This window comes from Maylandia zebra, linkage group LG12 (assembly GCF_041146795.1).
Source record: "Maylandia zebra isolate NMK-2024a linkage group LG12, Mzebra_GT3a, whole genome shotgun sequence".
NCBI lineage: Eukaryota > Metazoa > Chordata > Actinopteri > Cichliformes > Cichlidae > Maylandia > Maylandia zebra.
In genome coordinates, this window is record NC_135178.1 from 14,501,279 (window position 1) to 14,528,172 (window position 26,894).

At 40.9% G+C, this 26,894-nt stretch overlaps 3 protein-coding genes across 6 annotated transcripts in view; 1 reads left to right on the top strand and 2 right to left on the bottom strand.

Annotated features, from left to right (window-relative positions):
- The window catches only part of slc33a2 (solute carrier family 33 member 2), a 28,845-nt gene extending 18,164 nt beyond the window's left edge, over positions 1 to 10,681 (bottom strand). The window contains exons 1-2 of one of the 2 annotated variants that reach the window (XM_004544226.3): positions 10,576 to 10,681; positions 9,256 to 10,080 (exon numbers count right to left, since the gene is read on the bottom strand). In XM_004544226.3, the coding sequence (XP_004544283.1) occupies positions 9,256 to 9,955 (700 nt within the window). In that variant the 5' untranslated portion in view covers positions 9,956 to 10,080; positions 10,576 to 10,681. Of the gene's footprint in view, positions 1 to 9,255; positions 10,081 to 10,540 lie in introns of both variants that reach the window. The other variant, XM_004544225.3, reaches the window with a different exon arrangement.
- A 1,531-nt stretch (positions 10,682 to 12,212) lies between these two features.
- On the bottom strand, positions 12,213 to 17,481 carry anxa1a (annexin A1a). Its single transcript, XM_004544227.4, has 12 exons — positions 17,326 to 17,481; positions 16,612 to 16,688; positions 15,823 to 15,913; positions 15,484 to 15,578; positions 15,265 to 15,378; positions 14,923 to 15,013; positions 14,732 to 14,811; positions 14,165 to 14,309; positions 13,974 to 14,069; positions 13,806 to 13,864; positions 12,874 to 12,996; positions 12,213 to 12,722 (listed from the first exon to the last, which is right to left on the bottom strand). Exons 2-12 carry the CDS (start codon positions 16,669 to 16,671, stop codon positions 12,663 to 12,665), a joined length of 1,014 nt encoding a protein of 337 aa, XP_004544284.1. The 5' UTR covers positions 16,672 to 16,688; positions 17,326 to 17,481; the 3' UTR covers positions 12,213 to 12,662.
- A 2,521-nt stretch (positions 17,482 to 20,002) lies between these two features.
- Positions 20,003 to 25,945, top strand: LOC143421462 (uncharacterized). 3 transcript variants are annotated; one of them, XM_076890735.1, is made up of 5 exons: positions 20,715 to 20,813; positions 21,248 to 21,333; positions 24,505 to 24,638; positions 25,287 to 25,475; positions 25,634 to 25,945. In XM_076890735.1, the coding sequence occupies exons 3-5, from the start codon at positions 24,536 to 24,538 to the stop codon at positions 25,768 to 25,770; spliced, it is 429 nt and encodes a 142-aa protein (XP_076746850.1). In that variant the 5' UTR covers positions 20,715 to 20,813; positions 21,248 to 21,333; positions 24,505 to 24,535; the 3' UTR covers positions 25,771 to 25,945. The 3 variants fall into 3 exon arrangements, 1 of the variants encoding a protein (XP_076746850.1); XR_013101119.1 differs by lacking the exons at positions 25,287 to 25,475; positions 25,634 to 25,945 and adding an exon at positions 20,003 to 20,114 and having other exon boundaries at positions 20,438 to 20,813; positions 24,500 to 24,590; XR_013101120.1 differs by lacking the exons at positions 25,287 to 25,475; positions 25,634 to 25,945 and adding an exon at positions 20,003 to 20,114 and having other exon boundaries at positions 20,685 to 20,813; positions 24,500 to 24,590.
- The last annotated feature ends 949 nt before the right edge of the window (positions 25,946 to 26,894 follow it).

Here is a 26,894-nt window from a genome sequence, read left to right on the forward strand (position 1 = left end):
TGATCAGATCAAGCAGGACAAGTGGGCCCAAAATATGCATAACAGAGATTTTCTCACTGAACTGGTCAACTTTTCCTTAACTCTTTACCCCCTTAAAAGTCTACTAGGAATAACCTTTGAAGCTCTCTTCTGAACTGAGAGGTTTCTGTCAGATGTCAGGCCTGCTTATAGAAAATGACTGTGTGTCCATGAGAAGTGCATCGGCTAGCCTTGGAAAAACCTGAAAACTATTGGTCATTAAACCACGTATTTATTGAAATATACAGAAATATCTAGAAGCGTCATTAAGGATATAGGGCAGGTCATCAAATGTCAACTTTATGGGGGAAAGAGTTAAGCCTCTCGGTTGTCTGTATAAGCGTGTTTGCAGCAGACGGGGGATAACTGGTTATACGTATAGGGATCACAGACAGATAAGCTTGAGATGAGGGGAAAAGGTCAACGAGGACATTGGGGTGAAATGCTGACATTCATGCTGCACCTTAAACAAAAGAGCTGGCAGAGCAGGTCCAGGAGAGATCACCGAGGACACACAGTCAACATTTAGTGACCCTTTATCACTCCCTGGTGAAAGCAAGGTAAAAGGAGACAGGTTCATACATACTACATGTCTCAGCAAAGCACTACACACACTCTCTCACACACACACTCACACACACAAACATAGGTATAAACACACACACATACACCTTCAGCTCTTTGGGTTCCCTCAGGACAGAAGAGTAAACAGAACCCTCTCTGAACACAATTACATATAATCCTGTGTATATTAGGCTATTGACACAAACAAGTCCCTGCAGATCGATGCAGATGTTCCCCATGGCCCGTAGGTCTCACGAACACTGAACACTGAACGATACATCATCACTCCAACTCAAACCTGCTACATTACTGGGCTGCTTATGCTTGTCACTTGTGTTTATTTTCTGAGTGCAGTATTACTATGCACATCCTTTCCATCTTAAGGCAGCTGCACAGTTTCCATTTAGGTTTTTAAAGCATTTCAAGCAATCAGGGGAATATCCTCAATAGTTGTCAATTAATAAAGGCAGCTGATGTTGATTTCAGTTCATTAAGGCAAATCAATCATAAATACCTGTGGTTCATGTGGTAAAAAGGAGGATTTATATCTTTAAATGTCTAAAATGATCATGCACCCATGGATAAATGTGTTTATTTCTCTTTCCATTTTGCTCTCCGTTTCTCAGGGCACCATGTGGCGGTTGTTCATTAATTCATCCCCTCCTTCAGCCTCCCTTCCTGCAGGCCTTCCTTTTCCCTCTGGAAAATAACCCCCACTCTCTCTCCAAGTTTTTCTCTAAATCTGCTAGCTAAATCTAATGCAGCAGTGCTGCATTAAATTCTTTCCTTGCAAACCTTATATATTTTTTAAATTGCTGAGGCATTGATGCAACTTTGTGGTTATCCTGGAGGCATTAGTTGATGGTGCCAATGAGCTGTATCACAGTACACTGCTGCAGTTTCTCATATTATGTTTCCTAAATTCATATATCCTCAAAGCCATTTTTTGAGCAGGAAATGCTAAAGTTAAAAGCAGGAACAAAGCTTCACTTCTACTGTTCATCCATCCATCCTTACACCTGAGCTGTTTCCTGGAGAAAGTCACCAGGGTTCACACTTGTCAAGCATACAGGGCCTCTGTTTGACAAGTGGTGGACTGCAAATTGCTGCTCTGATGTATTTATTTAGTATTTAAAAATTCTACTTATTATAAATAAAGGTGGCACAGGCACACTTGTACAGCAAAAAGTGCTTATATGGACACACAATCAGATTTTAACTTCCTCTATATTTATCTATTCATACACACTAAAGCATCTGTATTCCAAGGATAGAAAGCTGACTTTTAGTGTCTTTAACACATTCACATACATATAGTATCTAATAAATCAGTTCGCCTTATACCCACACTGATGTCCAAACACTCTTTTGTTTAGCCACGTGCACTCGTAGTATCGTGACTTAGCTAAATGTGTTTTCCTATGGATCAAATTCCAGCTTATCCGATATTTAATGAACTGATGTAAAGGAACCTCATGGAAGTTTGCTAACAACCAAAGTGACCAAATGCACCATGGGAATATTGGATGACAGCAGGACATCAAAATGTTTGTGTCCAACACTGAGCTTATTTGGAACTCATATCCACCATTGTTTGTCTCTTTTTTTTTTTGGCTTTTTCCCCCATTTTCTCCGTCTGCTTCCCTCCCCCTCGCTCCCTCCGTCCATTGCTCTACCCAGACAGTTCTCCCATCATGCCTGTAGCCTCAGATGGCACAGGGGTCACAGTTCATACACAAGGCTGCCAATGATTGGCCACAGTGTTGGACGCAGCACAAACTCAGAGTTCATTAGGGATAGATGAGGGAGAGGGGTGTAAGTTCGTATGTGTGTGTGTGTGTGTGTGTGTGTGTGTGTGTGTGTGTGTGTGTGTGTGTGTGTGTGTGTGTGTGTGTGTGTGTGTGTGTGTGTGTGTGTGTGTGTGTGCGCGCGCGAGTGTGAGAAGTTGGGGGTTCAGACAGGCAGATTACCGGTCTCACACAAACATACCCACATAGCCCTTGAACAAAAACAATACTGTCTCACATAGGCAATTATGCTGGCACATCTAGGCCTAATCTAAAATATTACACAACCATTTATTTTTTGTAATGCAAAGAAGGGGGATGTTTAAATCAAACCAATATGAAAACCTAACAAGTGAGAAGACTTTAAATGTATATCAAAGGCATTTATTGCTGTTATCATTAGCATCAGCCAATGGCATGCACGTGTGTGTGTGTGTGTGTGTGTGTGTGTGTGTGTGTGTGTGTGTGTGTGTGCATGCTATGTAACGGAGAGAGTGTGGGGTGTGGAGGGGGATGCTCCCGAGACAGATTAGGGGGTCCAGCCAGCCTTCATATTTTGTCTAGTAGTATCGTCTGCTGGGGCTTATCCGATTACTGAGCCACTCTCCCAAAACAGACACACACACACACACACACACACACACACACACACACACACACACACACACATATACATATATGTGTACATATACACACACACACACACACACACATATATATGTACATGTATACACACACACACACACACATATATGTACATGTATACACACACACACACACACACACCTCAAGACTATGAAAATATGAGGAGACAATTATATTCCCACCACCCACGCACAGTGTAAACACACGCACAGAAACACACATCACCAGGATGCGCCATCTTCCATTTCAGGTTCTGAATGCCACAGACACAAAGACACTCTAATCCTTACATAATCCCCTTCTGCTACCAAACACCAAACTCTGGCCACATCAACTCTCTCTCCCCCCATACACACAAGCTCAACTATTTCAAAACTACTTTAATTTTTTTCCCTTTCTTTTCTTTTTCTTTGCTTCTTGTTGGAAGAAACTTGTTCAAATTCAAAACTGTGCATTCAATTAAGAATGCATTTTCATCTCAACTTTGTATGTGTGTCACTGTGACTTTAAAAACAACTGCTTTATCTGTCTAACGTCTCCATTTCCCAATGTGCACGCAGGACATGCCTTGCAAGGATCACTTCTCTAACTTCTTCACTGCGCTTGTGAGTGCAGTACTCACAGAAACACCACCAGAGACATCTAGTGGTGATCTTTGGGCCCTACATCAACACAGCAGCGACTTCAGAAATTCAAACTGGGACGAAAAAGGGCTTGTTTCTAAAAATTCTGCATTTTATTGCCTCTGGAAAGTTAGACTGGACTGAACAGAAAAGAAATAAAAACAAATCAAGTGTTTTTATTTCTAAAATTGGTATTATAATCAAATACAGCTCTATGTTTAATACTTATTTATCCTATACCGGGCCTTGGTACAGCCTCTCAATTCATCCATTCTCTTAAACAAGCCTCCCTTTAAGCTTTGCGCTTATGGGCCTCTCATCAATAACAGAAGGTTGAGCAGCAGGTGGGTGGGGTTTCTGTACTTGCACCCATCCATCCATCCATTCTCATCCTTTTTAGGTTCGGGGGTGGGGGATGACACAAAGACAGACAACCATTCGCACTTACATTCACACCTATGGGCAATTTAGAGCTTTCAATCAAGCTAAATTGCATGTCTTTGGACTGTGGGAGGAACCCACGCAAACACAGGGAGAACATGCAAACTCCACACAGAAAGACCTGATGGTGGAATTAAACTCAGGACCTTCTTGCTGTGAGGCAAAAGTGCTAACCACCGTGCCACCATGCCGGGTGCCACTTGCAACTTTTACCATGTTAAACCATGTTAGAGGTATTTCCTACCTTTGACATGATACAAAGGCTGAGAAAACTGCTAAACTCATACATAAACTTTTTGATATAATAATCCGACACTGCAATAGTATAGACTCGCTGGCCACTTTGTTAGATACACCTGTTCAACTGTTTACTAGCACATACAGTGGGGCAAAAAAGTATTTAGTCAGCCACCGATTGTGCAAGTTCCCCCACCTAAAATGATGACAGAGGTCAGTAATTTGCACCAGAGGTACACTTCAACTGTGAGAGACAGAATGTGAAAAAAAAAATCCATGAATCCACATGGTAGGATTTGTAAAGAATTTATTCGTAAATCAGGGTGGAAAATAAGTATTTGGTCAATAACAAAAATACAACTCAACACTTTGTAACATAACCTTTGTTGGCAATAACAGAGGTCAAACGTTTACTATAGGTCTTTACCAGGTTTGCACACACAGTAGCTGGTATTTTGGCCCATTCCTCCATGCAGATCTTCTCGAGAGCAGTGATGTTTTGGGGCTGTCGCCGAGCAACACGGACTTTCAACTCCCGCCACAGATTTTCTATGGGGTTGAGGTCTGGAGACTGGCTAGGCCACTCCAGGACTTTCAAATGCTTCTTACGGAGCCACTCCTTTGTTGCCCGGGCGGTGTGTTTTGGATCAATGTCATGTTGGAAGACCCAGCCTCGTTTCATCTTCAAAGTTCTCACTGATGGAAGGAGGTTTTGGCTCAAAATCTCACGATACATGGCCCCATTCATTCTGTCCTTAACACGGATCAGTCGTCCTGTCCCCTTGGCAGAAAAACAGCCCCATAGCATGATGTTTCCACCCCCATGCTTCACAGTAGGTATGGTGTTCTTGGGATGCAACTCAGTATTCTTCTTGCTCCAAACACGACGAGTTGAGTTTATACCAAAAAGTTCTACTTTGGTTTCATCTGACCACATGACATTCTCCCAATCCTCTGCTGTATCATCCATGTGCTCTCTGGCAAACTTCAGACGGGCCTGGACATGCACTGGCTTCAGCAGCGGAACACGTCTGGCACTGCGGGATTTGATTCCCTGCCGTTGTAGTGTGTTACTGATGGTGACCTTTGTTACTTTGGTCCCAGCTCTCTGCAGGTCATTCACCAGGTCCCCCCGTGTGGTTCTGGGATCTTTGCTCACCGTTCTCATGATCATTTTGACCCCACGGGATGAGATCTTGCGTGGAGCCCCAGATCGTGGGAGATTATCAGTGGTCTTGTATGTCTTCCATTTTCTGATGATTGCTCCCACAGTTGATTTTTTCACACCAAGCTGCTTGCCTATTGTAGATTCACTCTTCCCAGTCTGGTGCAGGTCTACAATACTTTTCCTGGTGTCCTTCGAAAGCTCTTTGGTCTTGGCCATGGCGGAGTTTGGAGTCTGACTGTTTGAGGCTGTGGACAGGTGTCTTTTATACAGATGATGAGTTCAAACAGGTGCCATTCATACAGGTAACGAGTGGGGGACAGAAAAGCTTCTTACAGAAGACGTTACAGGTCTGTGAGAGCCAGAGATTTTCCTTGTTTGAGGTGACCAAATACTTATTTTCCACCCTGATTTACGAATAAATTCTTTACAAATCCTACCATGTGAATTCATGGATTTTTTTTTCACATTCTGTCTCTCACAGTTGAAGTGTACCTCTGGTGCAAATTACTGACCTCTGTCATCATTTTAAGTGGGGGAACTTGCACAATCGGTGGCTGACTAAATACTTTTTTGCCCCACTGTATCTAATCAGACAATCATATGGCAGAAACACAATAAACTTAGGCTTGTAGACATGATCGAGTCAGCCTACTGAAGTTGAAGTGAACAGAAAGAAATGAATTTAAGGGTCTTTGAATGTGTCATGGTTGTTGGTGGCAGACTGGCTGGTCTGAGTATTTCAGGAGCTGCTTATCTACAGGGATTTTTTTTCCAAACAATCATGTCTAAAGTTATGGAGAATGGTCGGAAAAGGGAAAATATCCAATGAGCAGCACTTCTCTGGGCTAAAATACCTTGACACTGACTATGTCAATACCCATATGACCATAGTGAACTCATCTTTTTGGTACACTGGTTTCTTGAAGATGACAAGGAGTTCTTTGTACTCAAGTGCCCTCCAGAGTCACCAGATTACAGTCCAAAAGAGCACCTTTGGGATGTAGTAGAACAGGAGATTCACATCATGCATGTCCAGCTGACAAATCTGCAGCAATTGTGTGATGCTACTAAGTTAATATGGTCCAAAATCTCTGAGGAATATTTCCAGCAGCTTAATGAACCAGATCAATGAAGAATTAAGACAGTTCCAAAAGGCCAAAGCAGGTCTAACTTGATACTAGCAAGTAGGGCTGCCACGACTAGTCGACTAGTAACGATTACGTCGACTATTAAAATCGTCGACGACTGATTTGATAGTCGACGCGTTGTTTGAAGCTTTGTAAGATCTCAGAAGACGCAGGAATAAGTAGTAGTATTTAAGAGTGTAATAACGGACTGAAACAGAAGATGGCAGCACTGCATGTATAAGGAGGCGAGGAATTACAAACCCCTCATCATCAGTGGCACGCCAGTGGAGAGAGTGGACAGTTTCCGATACCTGGGTGTCCACATCACTCAGGACCTGTCATGGTCCTGTCACATCAACACCCTGGTTAAGAAAGCCCGTCAGCGTCTCTTCTTCCTCAGAAGACTTAGAGACTTCCATCTGCCACTGAAGGTGCTCAAGAACTTCTACTCCTGCACCATCGAGAGCGTCCTGACGGCAAACATCTGTACCTGGTTTGGGAACAGCACCAAGCCGGGGTTCAAGGCTCATTAGAGCCGGTGAGAACACCGGACTCCCAGCAAATCGTTTTCAAACCCACTGCTGTCTTTCGCTACTCAGGTTAAACATGTAATATAAGTCACTTAGATAACTTAAAAATGTTACTGTTTGGCTTTTTTTTTAGTATTTTATTTGTTCCTGAGTAAATCGGTTTGGCTGAGAAATAAAGTTATAGTTTTTACACAGCTGAATAAACGTCAAGCAGACAACTGATTATCAGAAGTGTGAGATGCTTGAGAATATACTCCGGTGTCCTGTTATATTTTAGATAGCAAGGAGCAGACGAGACTGAGTTTATTAAACTACAGATTTCATTAAACTTTAATAAACTATCATCTTGTCTTTATTTTTAGTTAGCATGTACCTTAAACACTTCAAGTTGGAAGCCAGGGCTCTAGAGTGCGACCAATTTGGTTGCAAATACGACCAAATTTTTCAGTGGTGCGACTAAAAAAAAACCATTTGGTTGCACCTGTGCGACCAACTGTTCGGGTAGCAAAAAAAAATAAAAAAATCTGCAACCTTCCCTGTGGTCAACAACAGACACATATTATGCCCCTATCGTGGACTAAACCAATCAGAGATAGTAAGGGGCGGGACCTCTCTGATTGGCCGTGGTCCAGTTGAAAGTGCAGGTGGGAGTGGGAGGTGAGTAGCTTGAATAAAGCGATATCAATTCATTAAATCCTGAATAGACTTTTAAATATAACTGTGTTTGGCCAGAAATGCCAGATTCTCAGATTAAAGCTCACAAAACCATTTCAACAACAACCAAACAGCAAATGAGAGCAGGTACACGGATTCCACACAAAGACGTAAACACAGAGCGGACCGACTCATCAGAATCAACTTTGTCTTTCTCGGGCAGCCCGTAGACGGACACGCTGATCAATGTCGTCATGAATTTTGCTGTTTTGCTTCCACGACTATTAAAATCACACTCTATGCACAGCTAGCTCTCTCTCTCTCTCTCTCTCTCTCTGTACTTCAAGAACAGTTTCCCGTCTCCAATCTCTGTTTTCTGTATTATTCATTCGCTTATTACCCACCAGTCTACCGTTGTTTACAGCGCTGTCGGCTGCTGTCTTTTTCTTTTCTTTTTTTCACTTAAATGACCTCGGACAAGAAAGCCTATTTTTTCTGTTGTTCAATACTGAAGAAATTTAAACTTTATATGCAGAACATTGTAGAATATTTTTAAGGTTATCTGCTATAAAAAGCCAGACCAGGAAAATCTCCTTCATGTTTTTCTGTGTTTTATTCTCAGTTACTTTCACACAAAGGCATCTGCTGTGATGTTCACAATTCTGATGAAGTCAGTACTGATAAATGATCAGAATTATAATATTTCTGACTGTCTGGGGCTAAGTTGAATCGAATCGGGACTTTGAAAACCAGAATCGAATGGATTATAGAAATCAGTGATGATACCCAGCCCTAGTGAGCAGCCTAGGCACGACAGAAGTGGATGTAGCTGTAATAGGAAAAGAACTATTGCTAACTTCTCTGTTAAGTTAAGGCCTGATCCTTCTGAAATTCATAGCCAGTGCTCTGACACGGTGTCATCAATCTTTGAATGCTGAAAAAGCACAGTGTATCCAGAAAAACACATTATATTATATAAATTATTATAAAATTTGTGTACGCCTAACTTTAAAAAGTTAGGCGTACCGGTACGCCCATGGCAAAAAGTTAGTCTAGAGCCCTGTAAGCTAATGATATTTATATAAGAGCAGATGCATGCTGGTGCAATAAGCTGTATGTTTTACGTTCAATGGATGCATGATCTGATTAGTCGACTAATTGCAAAAATAATCGGTGACTAGTCGACTATCAAAATAATCGCTTGTGGCAGCCGTACTAGCAAGGCATTCCTAATAAAGTGGCCAGTTAAGTGTATAAGTGAAAATATCAAAAAAGGAAAATTCTGCTTTAAAAAGAAAAAAAAAACCATACACTATGAGAGAACAATTAAAAAACAAATCTATAACTACATTGACAATAAATACTGAGCATTATTGCCCTTCTGGAAAATAAGCGAACATTTATCACAACAGATCACTTTACCTAAACTTAAACCAGTGCTTGAATAATAATCAGACTTACCCAATTTGTATGTTAGCACATAGAGAACTGTCCAAGGTGTGCCAGGCACTGCCAGCAGCTTCCTCCACACCCTCCACGGCCGTACAGCATCTGCTCCCTGCCCTCCCTTTTTGCTGCCGTCTGCCTGCTGGCCCCTCACAGTCTCATCATCCAACACAGGGGCCCCCCACACAAACAGGGCTACACCAGCATACACAAATGTCAGCAGCATAAACATCCAGCTCCATCCAGCCACGTCAATCACAGCTAGCAGCCCACCTCCGGCAAACACTGACCCAGCTTTATACCCTACAACTTGTGCTGTGTTCCCAAGGCCCAGCTCCCCACGTCCTTTTAACAACCCCACTGCAGCTCCATCTACAGCAATGTCCTGAACAGAGGCCAAGGTGTTCATTGCCAGCAGGGTTCCAGCTACACCCCAAATATGTGCCTCTGGGGCCAGGGCAGCACTGGAGAGGCATGTTAGAGCAAGGCCAGAGACTGTTCCCACCAGCCAGCGACGCTTAGTACCAACTCGGTCCACCAAAGGCGCCCAGAGGACTTTGAGTACCCAGGGGAAGTAAAGGATCTTGGTAAAACCGATGCGTGTGAGAGAGTGCCCAGCTCCTCGCAGGTATACAGGAAGCAACGATGACTGGAGACCATAGGGAATGCCCTGGACAAAGTACAGCAGGCCCAAGAACACTAGTTTGTCATTCATGATCTATCCCCAAACGTGACCCTGTGGTAGAGCAGACACTGTCTTGGTCCATTGGTCAGGTCATCGTCATTGTTTTGATTAAAGGGGACTCCCTCAAATGGACTGGTTGTTCCAGGTGCGCAGGCCTGAAATAAAAGACAGAGTGTGAAATTAAAGGTTGTTACAGTGAACGTCCACAGCTCATACAGGCAGCCTTAAAAGGCTGGGTCTTCACTGCTGCTTTATTGCTTCTCTGCCCAGCTCAGTTACCAGCAACGTTGCCCCAGCTAACGAGAGCCCCCTCAAAGTCAATGACTCGTGCTAATCATGTTCAGTACTGTTGTCATTGCATCTGGTTCATCGTTTACCCTGCATCACAACTCAAACACGACTTTGCATCGTTTACATTTCACTACAGGTGCACAATTTAAGTTTGTTGCCTGGCTACCGTTAGCAAGCTAGCTTGCTCTCAAGCTAAACGTACTCAAGCGATTAGCTTAAAACATATTTCATCAGAAGTCCAGTATTATTTTTGGAATTTTATTTTGACCCGGAAGTAACTAGAAAAATATCAGCGTCTGTTCTAAGCAAAATCTTAAAGCATACTTAAAGGAAAGTTAGTTAGCTCTGTGCCAGCTAACCGGAGAGGGTGCTCCGCTTGTTTTCAGTCGGGATGAGCTTTGAGGTTGCCAGATTCTGGCCAAACAATCCCCCTTTCTGCGATGCTAAACCAAGAATAGTTTCTTCCATCATTTAAACTTGTTTTTTTTTTTTTTGACGTGAAATGATATATACCGGCTTTTAACCTCCTAGGACCTGGCGTCCACATATGTGGGTTATTTAGACCAAAATACTCAATTCTGCTCTACAAGGGCCTGATATCCACTTACGAGGACATTATACTGCTACTGTTCTATCAAAATTTTAAACTAATATCCTCATATGTGGCTCTTATTTTTCATAAAAACAAAAATAAGGTAAAAAAAAAAAAATCTGGTAATTCTTTGTTTTTACATTCATCGGGCCCCAATATGCCCAAATATCAAAGAAAAATAAAAAATGCATGCCATGCAAGAGTTCGGGTCTTAGGAGGTTAAATATTTTTATTTTTTTTAAAAATTTTTTTACAATTACCACGCAAGATATTTTCATTACTACCCATCTAGTAATCACATAACGGCTGAACACGCTTTCTGCATCTGGCTCGGTTTTCAAATCAACACCAGCATTTCTATATAGCACATGATGGGAAAACACGTTATATGGACTTAAGAGACTCATTTAAAATGTATTCATATTGTACTCATACTACCAATGTGTAAATATTTGGCAACATCATATAAAATGTCATGGAAATGTATGTCATGGTAATTTGGGCTTTTAGATGAAACTTTATTAATCCCTTGGCTGGGTTCCTCCGAGAAATTCAGTTTTTTGGTTTTTTGGGGGGTTTTTTTTAGATTAGGTGAAATTTTTAGATTAGATGAAAATTTTAATAATTTCTTTGAACTTTTCTTTTTACAAAGTGGATTTATTGCACAGAATACATATTTAATGACTTAGATCAGAGCATGATGCCACCACCACCATCATGCTCTTAGGTTTGAAATCCTCACATTTACTCCTCCAAACAGATATCTTGTAATTATGGCCTGAAAGCTCATTTCTCATCCAATCATAAAACATCTCCAAAAGACATTTGGCTCGTCCGTGTGGGAAGCTGCAAATTTCATTCGAGGTTGTCAATTCTGGAACAAGGGTTGTTGTTTTGGTGGGCACCCTTGTAGTTCATGGTGATGTAAAACTCACTTCACTTAGGAGTGTGACGCTGGCATTCCAGCAGTTTCCATTTCATGACAAGCTTGACCCTTGGTGGTTCCTAAACATCCTAACCAATTTCCTGTCATCTGTGGGTGACAGTTTGGGTCTTCTTCCAGACCTTGGTAAAGTGTTGATATATCCAAATAACTTGTACTTATGTATAATTTTCATAACAAATGATAAATTATCAGGGTTTCCCCCCCCTTTAGAAATAGCTCTAACAAATCTGGTTTATGCTGGCAAAAGTAAACTACTAGTTGTCAATCACGATCAAGTCAATAGGCCTTGGCTTTGTCCAGTTAAAGACATTGTAGAACCTTCAGCACAACTCCTTCCACCCTGGAAACATAACAATTCAAAGACATTCACACCCATAATGTATGCATGTAAACCTTGACCACTTATTTGTTCTCATGTCTGATATGTGTTGTATGAATTTATAAATAATCAAGACCACTTCAGTAAAAAAAGCTTTTATTTGCAGAACATCAAATCTCCTTCAAGAGCAATGGTAACATTAAGCTATTGGCATGTGGTGATCTGGATACATGAGCTGCACTGTGATCACATCAGCTTCTCTTTGGACTTTAGTTATAGAACCTAGTAAGTGCAAGCAAAGTCTGTCTAGAACATAGATCTTCTGGCATAATGCTATGAGATCTGCGCTGAAATAAAAAGGATTTCTCAGAAAGGAAACGGCCTATCTGCTCTGCCAACTCCAGGTTAGTATTCGCTCATTGCCAATATCATCTAACTATCATGACGTCTTGCAAAGAAAGACAGTCTTGTCAGGTCTCCACAAGCACAAAAGGCACATTATGTATTTAAGAGATAACAGGCGATTTTCCACAGTTGTACACTGGCATGGATATTCTGCTGTATGAGCTTTGATCCCAGCGATAGGCTGTTAGTTTTCACCCCCACAGAGAGCGAGCAGAATCTTCTCGTAATCATCTGCGGTGTCATCCTAAATGGGGAAAAATACAAGTTTGTTTTTTTTGTTTTTTTAAATCCATAAATCTTTACATGTTTTCTTTTGACATTTTTGTACCGTCATATGCACAATCCATTCAAAACTGAACATCTGGAATGGGTTTAACTTTTAGATGTTTGCTCACCAGAATGTCCTGGTAGAGTGTTTTGCCATAATTCTTCTTGTAGTCTTCCTTGATCCGCTTCATGTCAATTTCAGAGCGGCTCACCATGATGCGGGTCAAGATAGGCTTGCGGGTACCTTTACCCTGAAGGGCAGAAAAGAGCCAGTCATGAAACATTTATATTATAACATACCATTGATTATATTATATGTGGAAAAGATAACAGAAATATGAGATTAATGGGAATTTTTAAAAGTAAAAGGTTTTAGATTTGACTATTATTTCTATTTAGCGAAGAGCTGTTTTGCTACAGAACTTCAAGAACTGGACAAATTATAGGGGATTTACTCTCTATATCTATGCAACTGACTAAATGAAAGTCAGTTTGTAACTTAAAAACCATCCACCTAGTTATCTTGTTTAGTAAAAACAGATCAAACATGTCAAAAGGAGCTCCAGTGGGCAAAGGAATACCCTTTTTCAGCATTATGATGCTACTATGTTCAGACATTCACCCAGTGATAAATGTATTAAATGCATGAAGACTCCTTTGTCCATGGCTCAAGTTTCTCATGCTGGGACACTTCTCCAGTTCATGGGAGCCTATTTCCGACACTGACTGAGTGGTTTATTATTTATGTGACTTAGCAGATTGGCTAATTCACATAAATGATCTAAAGTTAGCAAATTCTGATCCAAAGCAGCCCAGCATTGTTCACCAACAGCTTGCCCAAGGACACGTCAATATATAGATGCAGAAACTGGGGACTGAACATCCAACCTACTAAATAGCAGACAACTGGCTCTAAAACCTGAGCCACATTGACAGCCAATCAGTTTTTTCAAATGGCAATTGGCATCATCCAAATTAAGGAGTACTTCTACATTAATCCACTTGTGAATTATTTTCCCTGTAATATTCAGTTGTTCCTGTAGCAGCACATATACTGTACCTTCATGGCCAAGTAGAGTTTCTCTGCAAAGAAGGCAGTTCTGCTTCCAGCACACTTCACTGTGAATATATATATTTTTAAAGTTTTAATCCAGTCCATCCAGAATATACTGATTTAATGCTAAAGTAATAGAGTTTAGAGGTTTCGTAAACAGAGGTTTGACTTTACCAACTGCTGTGAGGCAATTCTCAATATCTCCCTTCAGTTCGAGGTCAAGGGCTTTGGCCACATCCACTTTGCTGTACTTTTTGTACCTATCAAACACTGAAATAGAATACAGATTAGGTGCTATTCCTAAGAAGGAGATGTTAAAGATAAGACTTAAAAAATATATATACTTAACGGTGCATCAAACAGACCTTGACGGAGATGAATGGCACTCCTGCTGGTTAGGATGTCGATAAAGACAGCGCAGTTCGTGCCCTTCCTGGCCTCTCCCGCCTCATACAGAGCCCTGGCATCACTGTCAACCAGCTGCTCGCAAACTCCTTCAGTCCTGGCAGCCTGCGATATGAAGAAACAGATTGATTGGTGTACTGATGGAATCAAACTAGCTAATTAGCTAATTTAATAAATCATAGATATTTTTAAGAGTTGGAAAGCTGAAAAAGCACAGTAAGCACAAACAATGTTCTATTTAATGCCACTGAATTCACCAAGAAAGCTTCACATTTCTCAAAATTTAATTAAAATGTGGCTTTCAACTTTAAAATGTGAACTGAGTTTGTAAGATATCCAAATGAGAGTACACGTGACTGTATGTGTGCATGTCTAGGGAGTAAGTTTGCTTTTTATAATCAGCTCAGTGTTCCAGCTTCAGTGGGGAGTCTTAGGTTGTTTCAGAACTTAGAGCATCCTGGTGCTATGACAGAATAAATGATTTTGAGATCCTGCAACAGATCAGTAAATAAAACACACTCAAGTACCTTGCAGAGTGCAATGAGGGCCGTCCTGAAGTCTCCACTAGTGTCAGACTTGATGTCCTCTTCCAGCTCTTTCTTGTATTCTTGGCAAAGTAATCGCAAAAGTGGAATTAGTTTTCCCACTGACACTTGTGTCGTTGTTCAAATTTTAGCTTATGGAAACTGAAGATTGTTGCTTGAACTTTGGCACAAACCTTCCTTGTAGACTTTCTTTAGGTCTACGATCTGCCTGTTGGTTCGGGAAGCTAAAATCTCAATCAGAGTGTCCTCGTCTGTTCCCAGACCCTGAGGCAGAGATGCACAGATAGAAGGATTGAGACAAAGTCTCTTAATGCTTCACAAAACCAGTTAAACACCTTTTAGCCACCTCCCTTTAGAAAAACAAAGGATTAATATGTTTAAGTGGGTGGATATCATCATGTGCCAACAATAAGAGATCATGGTGATACCAGAGAAAGCATTTACACAAATGTAGTCAAGTACTCTAATAGCTTTTTCTGTCAATGTGCTCATCTTAGTAATGTGTGTTTGTGTACCTTCATTGCCAGTTTTAGCTGCTGGGCATCATACTGGGCAGGAGTTTTCAACAGAGCCAACACGACTTCCTCCAGATCTCCCTTCAGAGCATTTTTCAGGGCTGTGTCCAGAGGCTATGAGGTATCAACGGATGATTAAATGTATGATCCAGAGGAAGTAATGTTTCCTGTCAGTTTTGGAACTTCTTGCTCCGATCGTGTTTGTCTAATTGTCATTACCTTGCCGTTGGCCTTCTGGTAAGCCTCTTTGATCTGCTGCCTCTGCTCGTTGCTCCTTTTGACCAGAATTTCAATAATGGTGTTCTCATCCACACCTGCACAAGCGAGTAAAACAAGCATTCCTGTCATTCTGCAGCAGTATGACTGTTCAGCATTCATTGTTTGGTGTGTGTGATCCCACAGAGAACAGAATGTAATCACATATGATGGCCAGCAGAGGGTGTTAAGATTCTTGACAAGGAAGACAAGAAAGTCTGTACTTAACACTTAGATACACATTGCAACGCCAAAGCATGCTCGCACACGCTCCAAAGCGTCCCTCATGCATTTCAGCTTCACCTTTTGTCTTGATGGCCTTGTCCAAGACTGCTGCATCTCCACTAGGGTTGAAATTGAGCGCTGGCTTCACCGTTCCTTCATTCTTTAAAGCCTGAAACGTGCCAGATTATTGTGTTTGGTAAATACTTGTCTGCAGTTTAGAGGAATGTACAAGGTGGGATACAGGGGTGCATTTTTCAAATGTTTTAACTACAAAAGTGTTGAAACCCAGTGACTGTATCCTTGAAATTAAGGCAGAAAAAAAGGAGCCCCTACGGTTCCTCCCTTATTATTTCAGATGTCAACACAAAGCTTTTAAAATGTTGGCAGATGCCCTGTTTGGACTGAAGTGAACAATGAAAGAGTCCAAACTGTTATCCTACAACTTGTGCAACTTTTTCTAAACTTACTTTAAGAAATCGGTGAAAGGAGAAGTACCATTTTGTTCTGTTTGCAGAGTTTATAAAGGGAGGAGCTCAAATTCCGGCTTCAGTGACTCATACATTCCCAAAACTCTCTCTGGTTATCATTCTCTGTGCATATAATCTTTACAGTTCAGGCCCCTTTTTACTTTAATGATGTTTCTATAATTAATCTACCACCATTTTTTTTTTTTTAGTTAATTTCCTTCCTCTCTTCAACATCTAAACTCATTCAATCTTTTTATATCGACACCTCCTACGCAGCGATTTTCTACTCTGCTGTACTGCCAGATCAGTTTTTCCACCCTAGCATACCACAGGAAGAGACGGGGAAAAAAAGAAAAACAGGGTGTTTGGCCTTAGCAACTGGAACCACAGTGTTACGTACTGAATCATCGGGCATGCCCAAGTAAACGCTCTGCTCCAAGAAGGCCTGGATGAAAGACATGGTGGGGAGTGGTCTGTCTGTAAGAGAGGAGGAGAAGGAGAAAGTCAGCAGTGTTTGATCCAAATATGAACATTTATCATAGCATTTAAAGTTTTGTTTCTCCTTGTGAGAAACAGTTGAGCATCTAAAAATAAAGTTTTTTGTAAATGTTGCTCAAAGTAGTGACTCTTTTGGCAATCTTCTAAGTTCTAAAGCATTAAACTAAAAAAAAAAAAAAAAAAAAAAAAAAAAAAAAAAAAAAGGGGTTTCTTTTATCTGCTGTTGGAGAGGTCAAGTGCAAGTCCAGATATCTACTCTGATTTACAATAAGCAGTTTTCTATAATGACAAGCATCTGTAGCAAACACCCTGGCCACACCCACTCTCATCTCTGATACGGACATACATTATAATGTGGGATAGAACATATCTATTTATATCGATTGATTTTATGATAGAATTTGACTTCTCTATGTAGTTGGGACAGCCGAGCACGTCAAGACAAACGTTAACCTCACACTCCCCTCCGCCTCGTAAGTTGCACCAATCAATATACCTTGCTGCAACTTTAGATCTCATCGGGGAGAGGAGACCAAAAGCCATCAAATCTCGCTCCAAACTCAGCTGAGTTCAGAATCTACAACGCCAAAGATTTCCTGGGAGTCAAAAGACTTACCGTGTTGCCTTAAAGAGAAGAAGTTTGTCTCACCGAGTTTCCAGGGGCGTTGTAGTGACAGAAAGCGTGTATTTATACTCGAGCACAAACCACTCCTAGTGACGGGTCCAGCCCACGCCGCCCTCCGCGGCTACCATTGGGCTGAATCTCTGCTGTGTGCCCTCGGCAGCTGCAATCTAAACGCAACATCCGGATTCAGTAGAGAGCTGGCAACAGATCCTCCTGCAGATTTAAAACAGTCCCGTTGCTTACTTGAAAACATCTGCCGATCACGTGCCAGGTATAAAAAATGTTAATAAAAATTGTGATCTCGTGGACATGTAGGACATCTGGGAGTGGTGTGTTCAGGGTTGGGTTGCTGCTTGCGGCACAGGGAGGAGAAGGCTGGGCGGCAGGGGACTCTCTGGCTGGCTGGAGCACCAACCCGCAAAATAAAAAATAGAGCAAATTTCATTCATAATGTTGTAAATCCAAGCCCATTATAATTATAATTTGAATCTCGGGCTGTGCGAAAACCCAGAAATACACCCTAGACCAGCGGTCCCCAACCTTTTTTGACCGGTTTATGGCCGACAATATTTTCATGGACCGGCCTTTAAGGTGTCGCGGATAAATACAACAAAATAAAACTAGTACCGGTACCGAAAAAAAGAAAATTTATTCATAACACACGTGAAAAGACCCAGGAAAACCGAGTAAACGATAAAAACGATAACAAAATAACGCTGAAAACCGATAAAAACCCTGAAAACTATACATTTCACGCCTGAGCCTCAACTCTCGCGGCCCGGTACCAAACGACTCACGGACCGGTACCCTAGACAAAGTGAATCCGTGAACTAAGTTGTAGGTCTGTTAGGTTATGTTGTGGTGATCCTCTGGTTGGGGGATGTTTGTTCATACTGGAGTGCAAAATTAAAACCAATGGGAGATGGACAAGAAAAGGTCAAAGCCATCAGGTGCTCAGTTTAGAAAAAAGAGAAAAGAAGAGGAGGAGAAATGAGCAAAAGATACAGATAAGCAGATGTGTCATTGGATAATGGCAGGTCATGTATCCTGAAACAATCATAATCATAATTCTTTATTAATCCCTAAGGAAATTATGTGGGTTACAGTTGCTCCAAGAAGAAAGTGTAAAAATAGTAACAGTAACAGGCTAAACTCCAAACAATACATTATGTTACAGATTTTACACATTTAAGAAATAGTACCAATATATACAGATCACTCAATTATAAATATCAAGGATTAACAAAGGTGATTATAAATAAATATCAAGAAAATTGACAAGAACATTATAGAGTAGAAAAGAGCGTATGGATAAAGGGTGTAACTATTGCAGTGTTGACATTGTATTAGATGGAGAGGTTGTACAGGGAGATGGCCACGGGCAGGAATGATTTCCTGTGTCATTCAGTGGTGCTTTTTGGTAATCTCAGTCTCTCACTGAACGTGCTCCTGTTAGTAGCCAGCATGGCATGGAGTGGGTGGGAGGTATTATCCAAGATGGTCCTTATCTTGGACAACATCTGCCTCTCAGACACCACCCTAACGGAGTCCAGCTCCATCCCTACAACATTACTGGGCTTGTGGATCAGTTTATTTAGTCTGTTGCCATCTGTGACCCTCAACCTGCTGCCCCAGCATGCAACAGCATAGAGGATAGCACTGACCACAACAGAGATACACCAAGATAACACTAATTAGTAGGGATAGTGAAAACTTCTGTTTACGTTTGTTAGCCACTTGGCTATGATAGTAAACCGCAGACACTGATGTAGCTTACTGAATCTTTTGGACTGTGTTCAGCACAATATTAATTAGTCATTGTTGGGGTGATCGTGGCTCAAGAGTTGGGAGTTCGCCTTGTAATCGGAAGGTTGCCGGTTCGAGCCCCGGCTTGGGCAGTCTCGGTCGTTGTGTCCTTGGGCAAGACACTTCACCCGTTGCCTACTGGTGGTGGTCAGAGGGCCCGGTGGCGCCAGTGTCCGGCAGCCTCGCCTCTGTCAGTGCACCCCAGGGTGGCTGTGGCTACAATGTAGCTGCCATCACCAGTGTGTGAATGTGAGTGTGAATGGGTGGATGACTGGATATGTAAAGCGCTTTGGGGTCCTTAGGGACTAGTAAAGCGCTATATAAATACAGGCCATTTACCATTGTCAGTTGTTGATTTGTCCTATTCTCATTGTATGATGAATTATGATGGCTGTTTGTTAAGTGTATGCATACTCTCTCTCTCTCTTCATATATATGTTTGTGTGTGTGTGTGTTTCGCCAAAGGGAGTGTTCGTCCAGGGCGTCAAACATGTTAGGACCTCTACTGGTCTTACTGGTTGGTAGATCAAATATCTGTCTTTGACGTTCCTGCTGTTTTCTCTTGTCTTTGCAACAAGTGACGTTAAACAGTATGACAGCACTACTGTCATGTATTTATGTGGGAGTCCAGCATTACATTGTCTGTATGAATAACCAAGCTAACCAAGACCTCAAAATTTCTCCAAAGTCTAAGCCTTGGAGTGATGTCTGAGGTGTGTTGTGTTGTCATGACAGCAGGGTCAGGTTGTCATACTCCTTGAAGTCTGCATGTCTCAACAGAGTGTTAATGCTGTCAGTGATTACAATATTTTAACCCCGTCAGACTTTGTAATCAGACGGAACAATCGAATTCCCAGAGGCTAGTGGCGACATGCAATAAAACCTCTGTTACATATACGATATGTCCTGATATTTTCCAGTGATGAAAGACTTGTGTGATTAATTGGTTGGAGTTTCCAGACTGGAGAAAAAGGGTGAGTTTGATATCCAGGGTTAGGGTTGCGAATGTGGAGAAATAAAGGGAAACAGCAGGCAAAGCTGCATTTTCATTAAAGTGGTATCACGGGTGGATTTACCTCTAAGGAAGGTGTGTTAAACAGATGCTCAAGCTGTGGGCCAAATGTTCCAAATGAGTTTCTCAGTCTAAGAAAGAAAAAAAAGGAAACTGTAACAGAGACCCTCAGCCAAGGACAAAAGGACAACATTAGCAGCTGCAACTGATATGATTTTATTACAAAATAAATTCTATTAGCAAGAATTTCTGATTTTGTCTTCATTCTCTTCTTATTTTCTGTAGGTGGTGTGTTTTCAGTTTTATTAACTTTATTTGGGAAAGTGTAGGTTTCCAAGGAAAGAAAGAGAAAAAAACAGAGCCCAAGTGAAGAGTGTGTGTGTAACCTATATATGTGTCTGTTAGTATGAGGAAGCATCCAGTTACAATCTCTATCTCACACACGGGAAACCCGAGGACTGTTTATGGCATCTTTTTACCCTCTGGCTGTGCAGAGTTTAAGCTGGTACCCGGTGAAACTCCATCTCTGCAGGTTTAATATTTAAAGACTGTTTAGAGTTTGGTTCCCATAAGAGATCAGGATCATCTCGTTCTCCTGATCAGCACAGCAGCACCCTGGCCTGAATCACATCGAAGGGATCTGAGCTGCTCTGACAACCAGGTAGTTCTGCTTTTTTCTCTCTCTTTTTTACTTTTTTGTATTTAAATATACATTCATTTGCATATTTTTACTGTTTAGTGGATGCTGTTATAGTAAATTTGCACAAGTTTAGTAAAGGAAGCTGAAGATTTGTCCTGATACGGCACAGTGAAATGAGAGAATCTGAAAATAAAAATAGGTCCACAATGAAAGTTTGGGATTTTCAGTTTTTCCTGTTCTGAAGCTTGCAGCTTATAGTAGCTTGGAGTGGCTGACTGAAGGATTACACTCCTTGAGTGAAGCTGCTGAGTGGGCATTTAGACATCTGCACATAGTTTGAGGGCGCGATTGAAAGTTCAAGATATAGATCAAAATATTTGAGGATTTTCAGTCTATAAGTTCATTTTTTTTAGCTTTCAAAATTCAACATGATTTTTCCTTTTTGTGTGTTTCAGACGGGTCCACTCTCATGTGTCAACTTAACAGAGATCAACCTAAAGAATACACTGAAAAAAAGGGATTGTCCATCTCTTGGATTTATGTAAGCATCTTGCGTGTATTTAACACAATTGCCTCATGTTTTAAAGTTAAGTGTAACTATATAGTGTAGAAACTACATGATATGCAGAGAGGGTAGATTAAATTGTTCATATCATGTTCGAGTGAAGTAAGTCAATAATATATCAATGTTTAATCTCGCGACACTGCATGGGATTTCAGTCTCGTGTGCTTTGGATCGTGGTGTGAGGAAGGCATCCATCTCAGTCAAGTCGAGCAGCTGCCTCTACCTTTTTCGGTATACCGAAAAATATAAATTAGGTGGTTGTTAAATTAAAAAAGGCTACCTTGTAATTTGAACACAAAAATGTCATGTTTTGAGCCAACCATCCCTTTAACGTTAACTAGTAATGACTTCATGAACTTCTTCACAAATAAAATTCTTATCATTAGAGAAAATAATGCCAATAATCATCCCACAGATGTAATATCATCTACAGTTACTCTTAGTACCATTGATGTTAAGTTAGACTCTTTTTCTCCAATTGATCTTTCTGAGTTAACTTCAATAATTACTTCCTCCAAACCATCAATGTGTCTTTTAGACCCCATTCCTACAAAACTGCTCAAAGAAGTCCTGCCATTAATTAATTCTTCGACCCTAAATATGATCAACCTATCTCTAATAATCGGCTATGTACCACAGGCCTTCGAGGTGGCTGTAGTTAAACCTTCAAAAAGCCATCTCTAGACCCAGCAGTCTTAGCTAATTATAGGCCAATCTCCAACCTTCCTTTCATATCAAAAATCCTTGAAAGAGTAGTTGTCACACAGCTAACAGATCATCTGCAGAGGAATGGCTTCTTTGAAGGGTTTCAGTCAGGTTTCAGAGCTCATCACAGCACAGTGAAGGTTACAAATGATCTTCTTATGGCCTCTGACAGTGGACTCATCTCTGTGCTTGTCCTGCTAGACCTCAGTGCAGCATTCGATACTGTCGACCATAATATCCTATTAGAGCGATTAGAACATGCTGTAGGTATTACAGGTACTGTGCTGCAGTGGTTTGAATCATATCTATCTAATAGACTCCAATTTGTACATGTAAATGGAGAGTCCTCTTCACACACTGAGGTTAATTATGGAGTTCCACAGGGTTCGGTGCTATAATTCTGTTTACATTATACATGCTTCCCCTCGGCAGCATCATTAGAAGACATAGCATAAATTTTCACTGCTATGCAGATGACACGCAGCTCTATCTATCCATGAAGCCAGATAGCACACACCAAGTTGTTAAACTGCAGGAATGTCTTAAAGACATAAAGACCTGGATGGCTGCTAACTTTCTGCTTCTTAATTCAGATAAAACTGAGGTTATTGTACTCGGCCCTAAAAATCTTAGAAATTTTTAGGGCCGAGTGGTATCTATCCAGATTCTTACTCTGGATGGCATTACCTTGGCCTCCAGTAACGCTGTGAGGAACCCTGGAGTCATTTTTGACCAGGATATGTCCTTCAACGCACATATTAGACAATTATGTAAGACTGCTTTCTTCCATTTGCGCAACATCTCTAAAGTTAGAAATATCCTGTCACAGAGTGACGCTGAAAAACTAGTTCATGCTTTTATTACTTCCAGGCTGGACTAATGTAATTCATTATTATCAGGATGTCCAAAAAACTCACTGAAAAGCCTTCAGCTAATCCAAAATGCTGCAGCAAGAGTCCTGACAGGGACTAGAAAGAGAGAGCAGATTTCTCCTGTTTTGGCTTCCCTTCATTGGCTTCCTGTTAAATCCAGAATTGAATTCAAAATCCTGCTCCTCACATACAAGGTCTTAAATCATAGGTGTCAAACTCTGGCCCGCAGGCCAAATTTGGCCCGCAGCCTAATTACATTTGGCCCGCGAAGCCATACCAAATTACTATTAGAGCTGGCCTACTGGTATTATACAGCTAATATATATATATTGTTTAGTATTAAGCTTTGCTTGTTCCATATTCAGTTTTTCAGCAAAACGTGTTTGAGTCCATAAGAAAAGATTCATTCTTATATCTGGAGGAATAAATATATTTCAATAAATATTAACGTTAGCCCGCGACTTTGTTCCAGTTTTGAATTTTGGCCCACTGTGTATTTGAGTTTGACACCCCTGTCTTAAATAATCAGGCCCCATCTTATCTTAATGACCTTGTAGTACCATATCACCCTATTAGAGCACTTCGCTCTCGCTCTGCAGGGCTACTTGTTGTTCCTAGAGTATTTAAAAGTAGAATGGGAGGGAGAGCCTTCAGTTTTCAGGCCCCTCTTCTGTGGAACCAGCTTCCAGTTTGGATTCGGGAGACAGACACTATCTCTACTTTCAAGATTAGACTTAAAACTTTCCTTTTTGCTAAAGCATATAGTTAGGGCTGGACCAGGTGACCCTGAATCCTCCCTTAGTTATGCTGCAATAGACGTAGGCTGCCGGGTTTCCCATGATGCATTGAGTTTTTCCTTTCCAGTCACCTTTCTCACTCACTATGTGTTAATAGACCTCTCTGCATTGAATCATACCTGTTATTAACCTCTGTCTCTCTTCCACAGCATGTCTTTCATCCTGTTTTCCTTCTCTCACCCCAACCGGTCGCAGCAGATGGCCGCCCCTCCCTGAGCCTGGTTCTGCTGGAGGTTTCTTCCTGTTAAAAGGGAGTTTTTCCTTCTCACTGTCGCCAAAGTGTTTGCTCTTAAGAGTGGTTAGTTGCTGGACTCATGAAATTCACAAGATCGCACAAGATTTCAAACTGCAGGAAAATCACTGGAGTCATAAGAGGCAGACAACTACACACACACCACATGTATGCTGTTGCTATTTATTGTGGTGTAACCTGTCAAGGACAAAAACGTACAGAAAATTCTGCATCAAGCCTTGAGATCATAGCTACAACATGTAGTATTTAAGTGACCAAGTAGTATTGGGGTAAAAGTTATTGAATAGTGTTGAAATAAAATGACAAAATTGTGAAGGATTAAAATATTCCAAGAGCTCAACTTACTTCATCTGAACATGTTTCAATTATGCTTTATCAACACAAAATGCACAGGTTTATTGAATATGAATAAGTTGTGTTGTTTTAACTCAGTTGTTTCTGCCAAAGCAAAACAGTTGTGTGCAACCAATGTCCACTATTGAATGAAGTAAATCCAACATGGCCTTTTTTTTCAGTGTAGCAGTGACCTGCACCACATATTTATATACACAATGTACGTGAACTCTCCCGGAGCTGAGGGTGGATCCTATTCACTGACCTTCCTGGGAAAGAAAGTAGGAAGACATCGATCTGTAGCTCCTGCAGGCAAGCAATGTGAGTTTAAAAACAAAGTCCCATTACTAATGGCTTTTATTTGTATGCATGGTGAAAACAGCATCCTTGGGTTTTTTGTTGTTGTTGTTGTTGTTGTTGTATCTAATATCACATAAGAATAGAGCTGACAGAGGGTATTGGGGGCAGACAGATGAAGTTGGACATGGGTTAAATATTTCAGCTGCTTGGCTGCCTCCTTTGTAAAGCATTGAAGCAGCCAGTGCATTGAAAAAAACAGAACACATTGTTCCTAAAAGAACCTGGTTGAAAATCTAGATATGAGAACCTGTGGAACCAGATCGAAGCACATGCAAGCACACATACTCACTGACAAGTACACAGACTTACATGGCAGTTGCATTAATAACTGGTAGCCACTACATCTGAATAGAAATCACACCAGGTGTGTTTTTCACAATTATTTTTTATGTGCAATTGAATTCTCATGGGTTTAAAGGTCTTTATATCCCATGAAGATGTTATCAGTACCTTAAAGCTGTGTGTCCTCATGCTGCACCTCCTTTTTTGTTCTTTCACCTTTTCTCTGTCTACAGCCATCAAAAGTCTGGCAGTGGAGGGAAGGATCATACCTCATCTTTTCATTTTACTGTCTGTATTTAAAGTTCATATGTAATATGTTTCTCTCAGTTGCCTGGGAGACGACTTTCAGGTCTGCTTGCCCCGAGGACCGTGTGGTGTCTTCGAGGGTTGCTAAAGTCCCTGTGGCAGCGCAGATGCTGGAAGAGCTACCAGGCAGTGTACCAGAGCTTCAAGATGAAAGGCCATGCCCGATTATTCACAACACACAGCTTGACCAGTATGAGAAAACCACAGCAGGTCAGACCAGCTGACTTTCAGTTTTGCCCTGTTTTCTGCCTTTTACCGCTGGGCTCTTCTATAGCCTGCTTTTAGACTCATTCAACTGGATAACTGTGTTTGTATTCCAGTAACTTCCTCTCCAATTCGTGACATAATTTCTGTTTCTCTGCTGAAAGGTGTTTCTGTGAGGAAAGTTACAACACACCCACATTCCTGTACGAGGAACAAAAGAGGGGAGAGGGTGGGATGGGTTCGGCATGACACGGAGAATGATGAAGCTGTCAAACAGGGCCAACTTGTGGAATATTTTTGATTAGGGTGTGAGTGGCAAAGCTTCGAACTGAGAGAGAAAGTAAGCCAGAACTAAGTTTTTAGTTAACTAGAACATATTAATTGTGTTATAATCTACTTTTTGATTGCAGCCTTCAGAAATGTAAATAGACATTAAACTGAATACCATGAATCACTCAACATAAAAATGTAAGACATGTTTGGAATCTTAGAAATAAAATGGAAATGTTTCCAAGTGATTTATGTGTTTTCTTTTTCCCAAGAGTCCTTCCATGTAAGTGCAATAACATGATCATAAATGCGTTATAAAAAAGAGGCGCCATGAGAGTACAAACCTCAACCAGGTTAGCTCACTCTGAGCAGTATTTACTTGTAGGACAATAGTATTGTATGGGTGGACGCTCCCTTAGAGTAGAGTCACTACTCCTCCACTCGGCTGGCCTGGGAATGCCTTGGTGTTCCCTGGGATAAGCTGGAGGAGGTGGCTGGAGAACAAGAGGCCTTCATTTTTTTTTTTTTTTTTCTATCTAGGCAGCTCATTCTCTTGACAATACATTGTGTAAAGATAGTTAACATGTTGGGCCCAACTTGAAAAAAAGTCAGATGTGAAATGCAAAAGTGAGGTCAGAGGTCAAATGTCACATGATATTTGGATACCAGCTGAAATGTGACAGTAAGAATCCCCATATATCAGTATCATAATCTGAATGCTCCCAATACAAACCGATGCAGTAGAATTTTAAGCATTCAAGAAAAAAAATAAAATACATTTTATTGAGGTTTAACCTTATTTGACCTTGAAGAAAAGGCCCAAGGTCCAAAGTAATGTTATATTAAGAATCCCCATATATTATTCCATAAATGCATATACGCTGTCAATGCAAACAATGACAGTAAGAAACATTTTTAAATGCTCTTTATGGCATTACTGTATTATCACTTTGACCTTGAGATAAATGCATTGAGCTTGAACGAGAGGTCAGAGTTCAAATGTGACATAATATTTTAAACCTTTCTATGCTACTAATATATATATATATATATATATATATATATATATATATATATATATATATATATATATATATATATATATATATATATATATATATATATAGACAGTACATGGGCCAGCACAAGGCCAGT

Excerpts from the sequence above, each read along its gene's own strand:
- anxa1a (XM_004544227.4), bottom strand. The coding sequence starts at position 16,671 with ATGTCTTTCATCCAGGCCTTCTTGGAGCAGAGCGTTTACTTGGGCATG. Across the intron at positions 14,812-14,922 it reads AAAGAAAGTCTACAAGGAAG|AATACAAGAAAGAGCTGGAA; the intron begins GTTTGTGCCAAA and ends TACTTTGCCAAG. Across the intron at positions 14,070-14,164 it reads TGCCATTCATCTCCGTCAAG|TGTTTGATAGGTACAAAAAG; the intron begins GTCTGTTTGATG and ends ATTCTATTTCAG.
- LOC143421462 (XM_076890735.1), top strand. The coding sequence starts at position 24,536 with ATGTACGTGAACTCTCCCGGAGCTGAGGGTGGATCCTATTCACTGACC. Across the intron at positions 24,639-25,286 it reads AGCTCCTGCAGGCAAGCAAT|TTGCCTGGGAGACGACTTTC; the intron begins GTGAGTTTAAAA and ends TGTTTCTCTCAG. Across the intron at positions 25,476-25,633 it reads GTATGAGAAAACCACAGCAG|GTGTTTCTGTGAGGAAAGTT; the intron begins GTCAGACCAGCT and ends CTCTGCTGAAAG.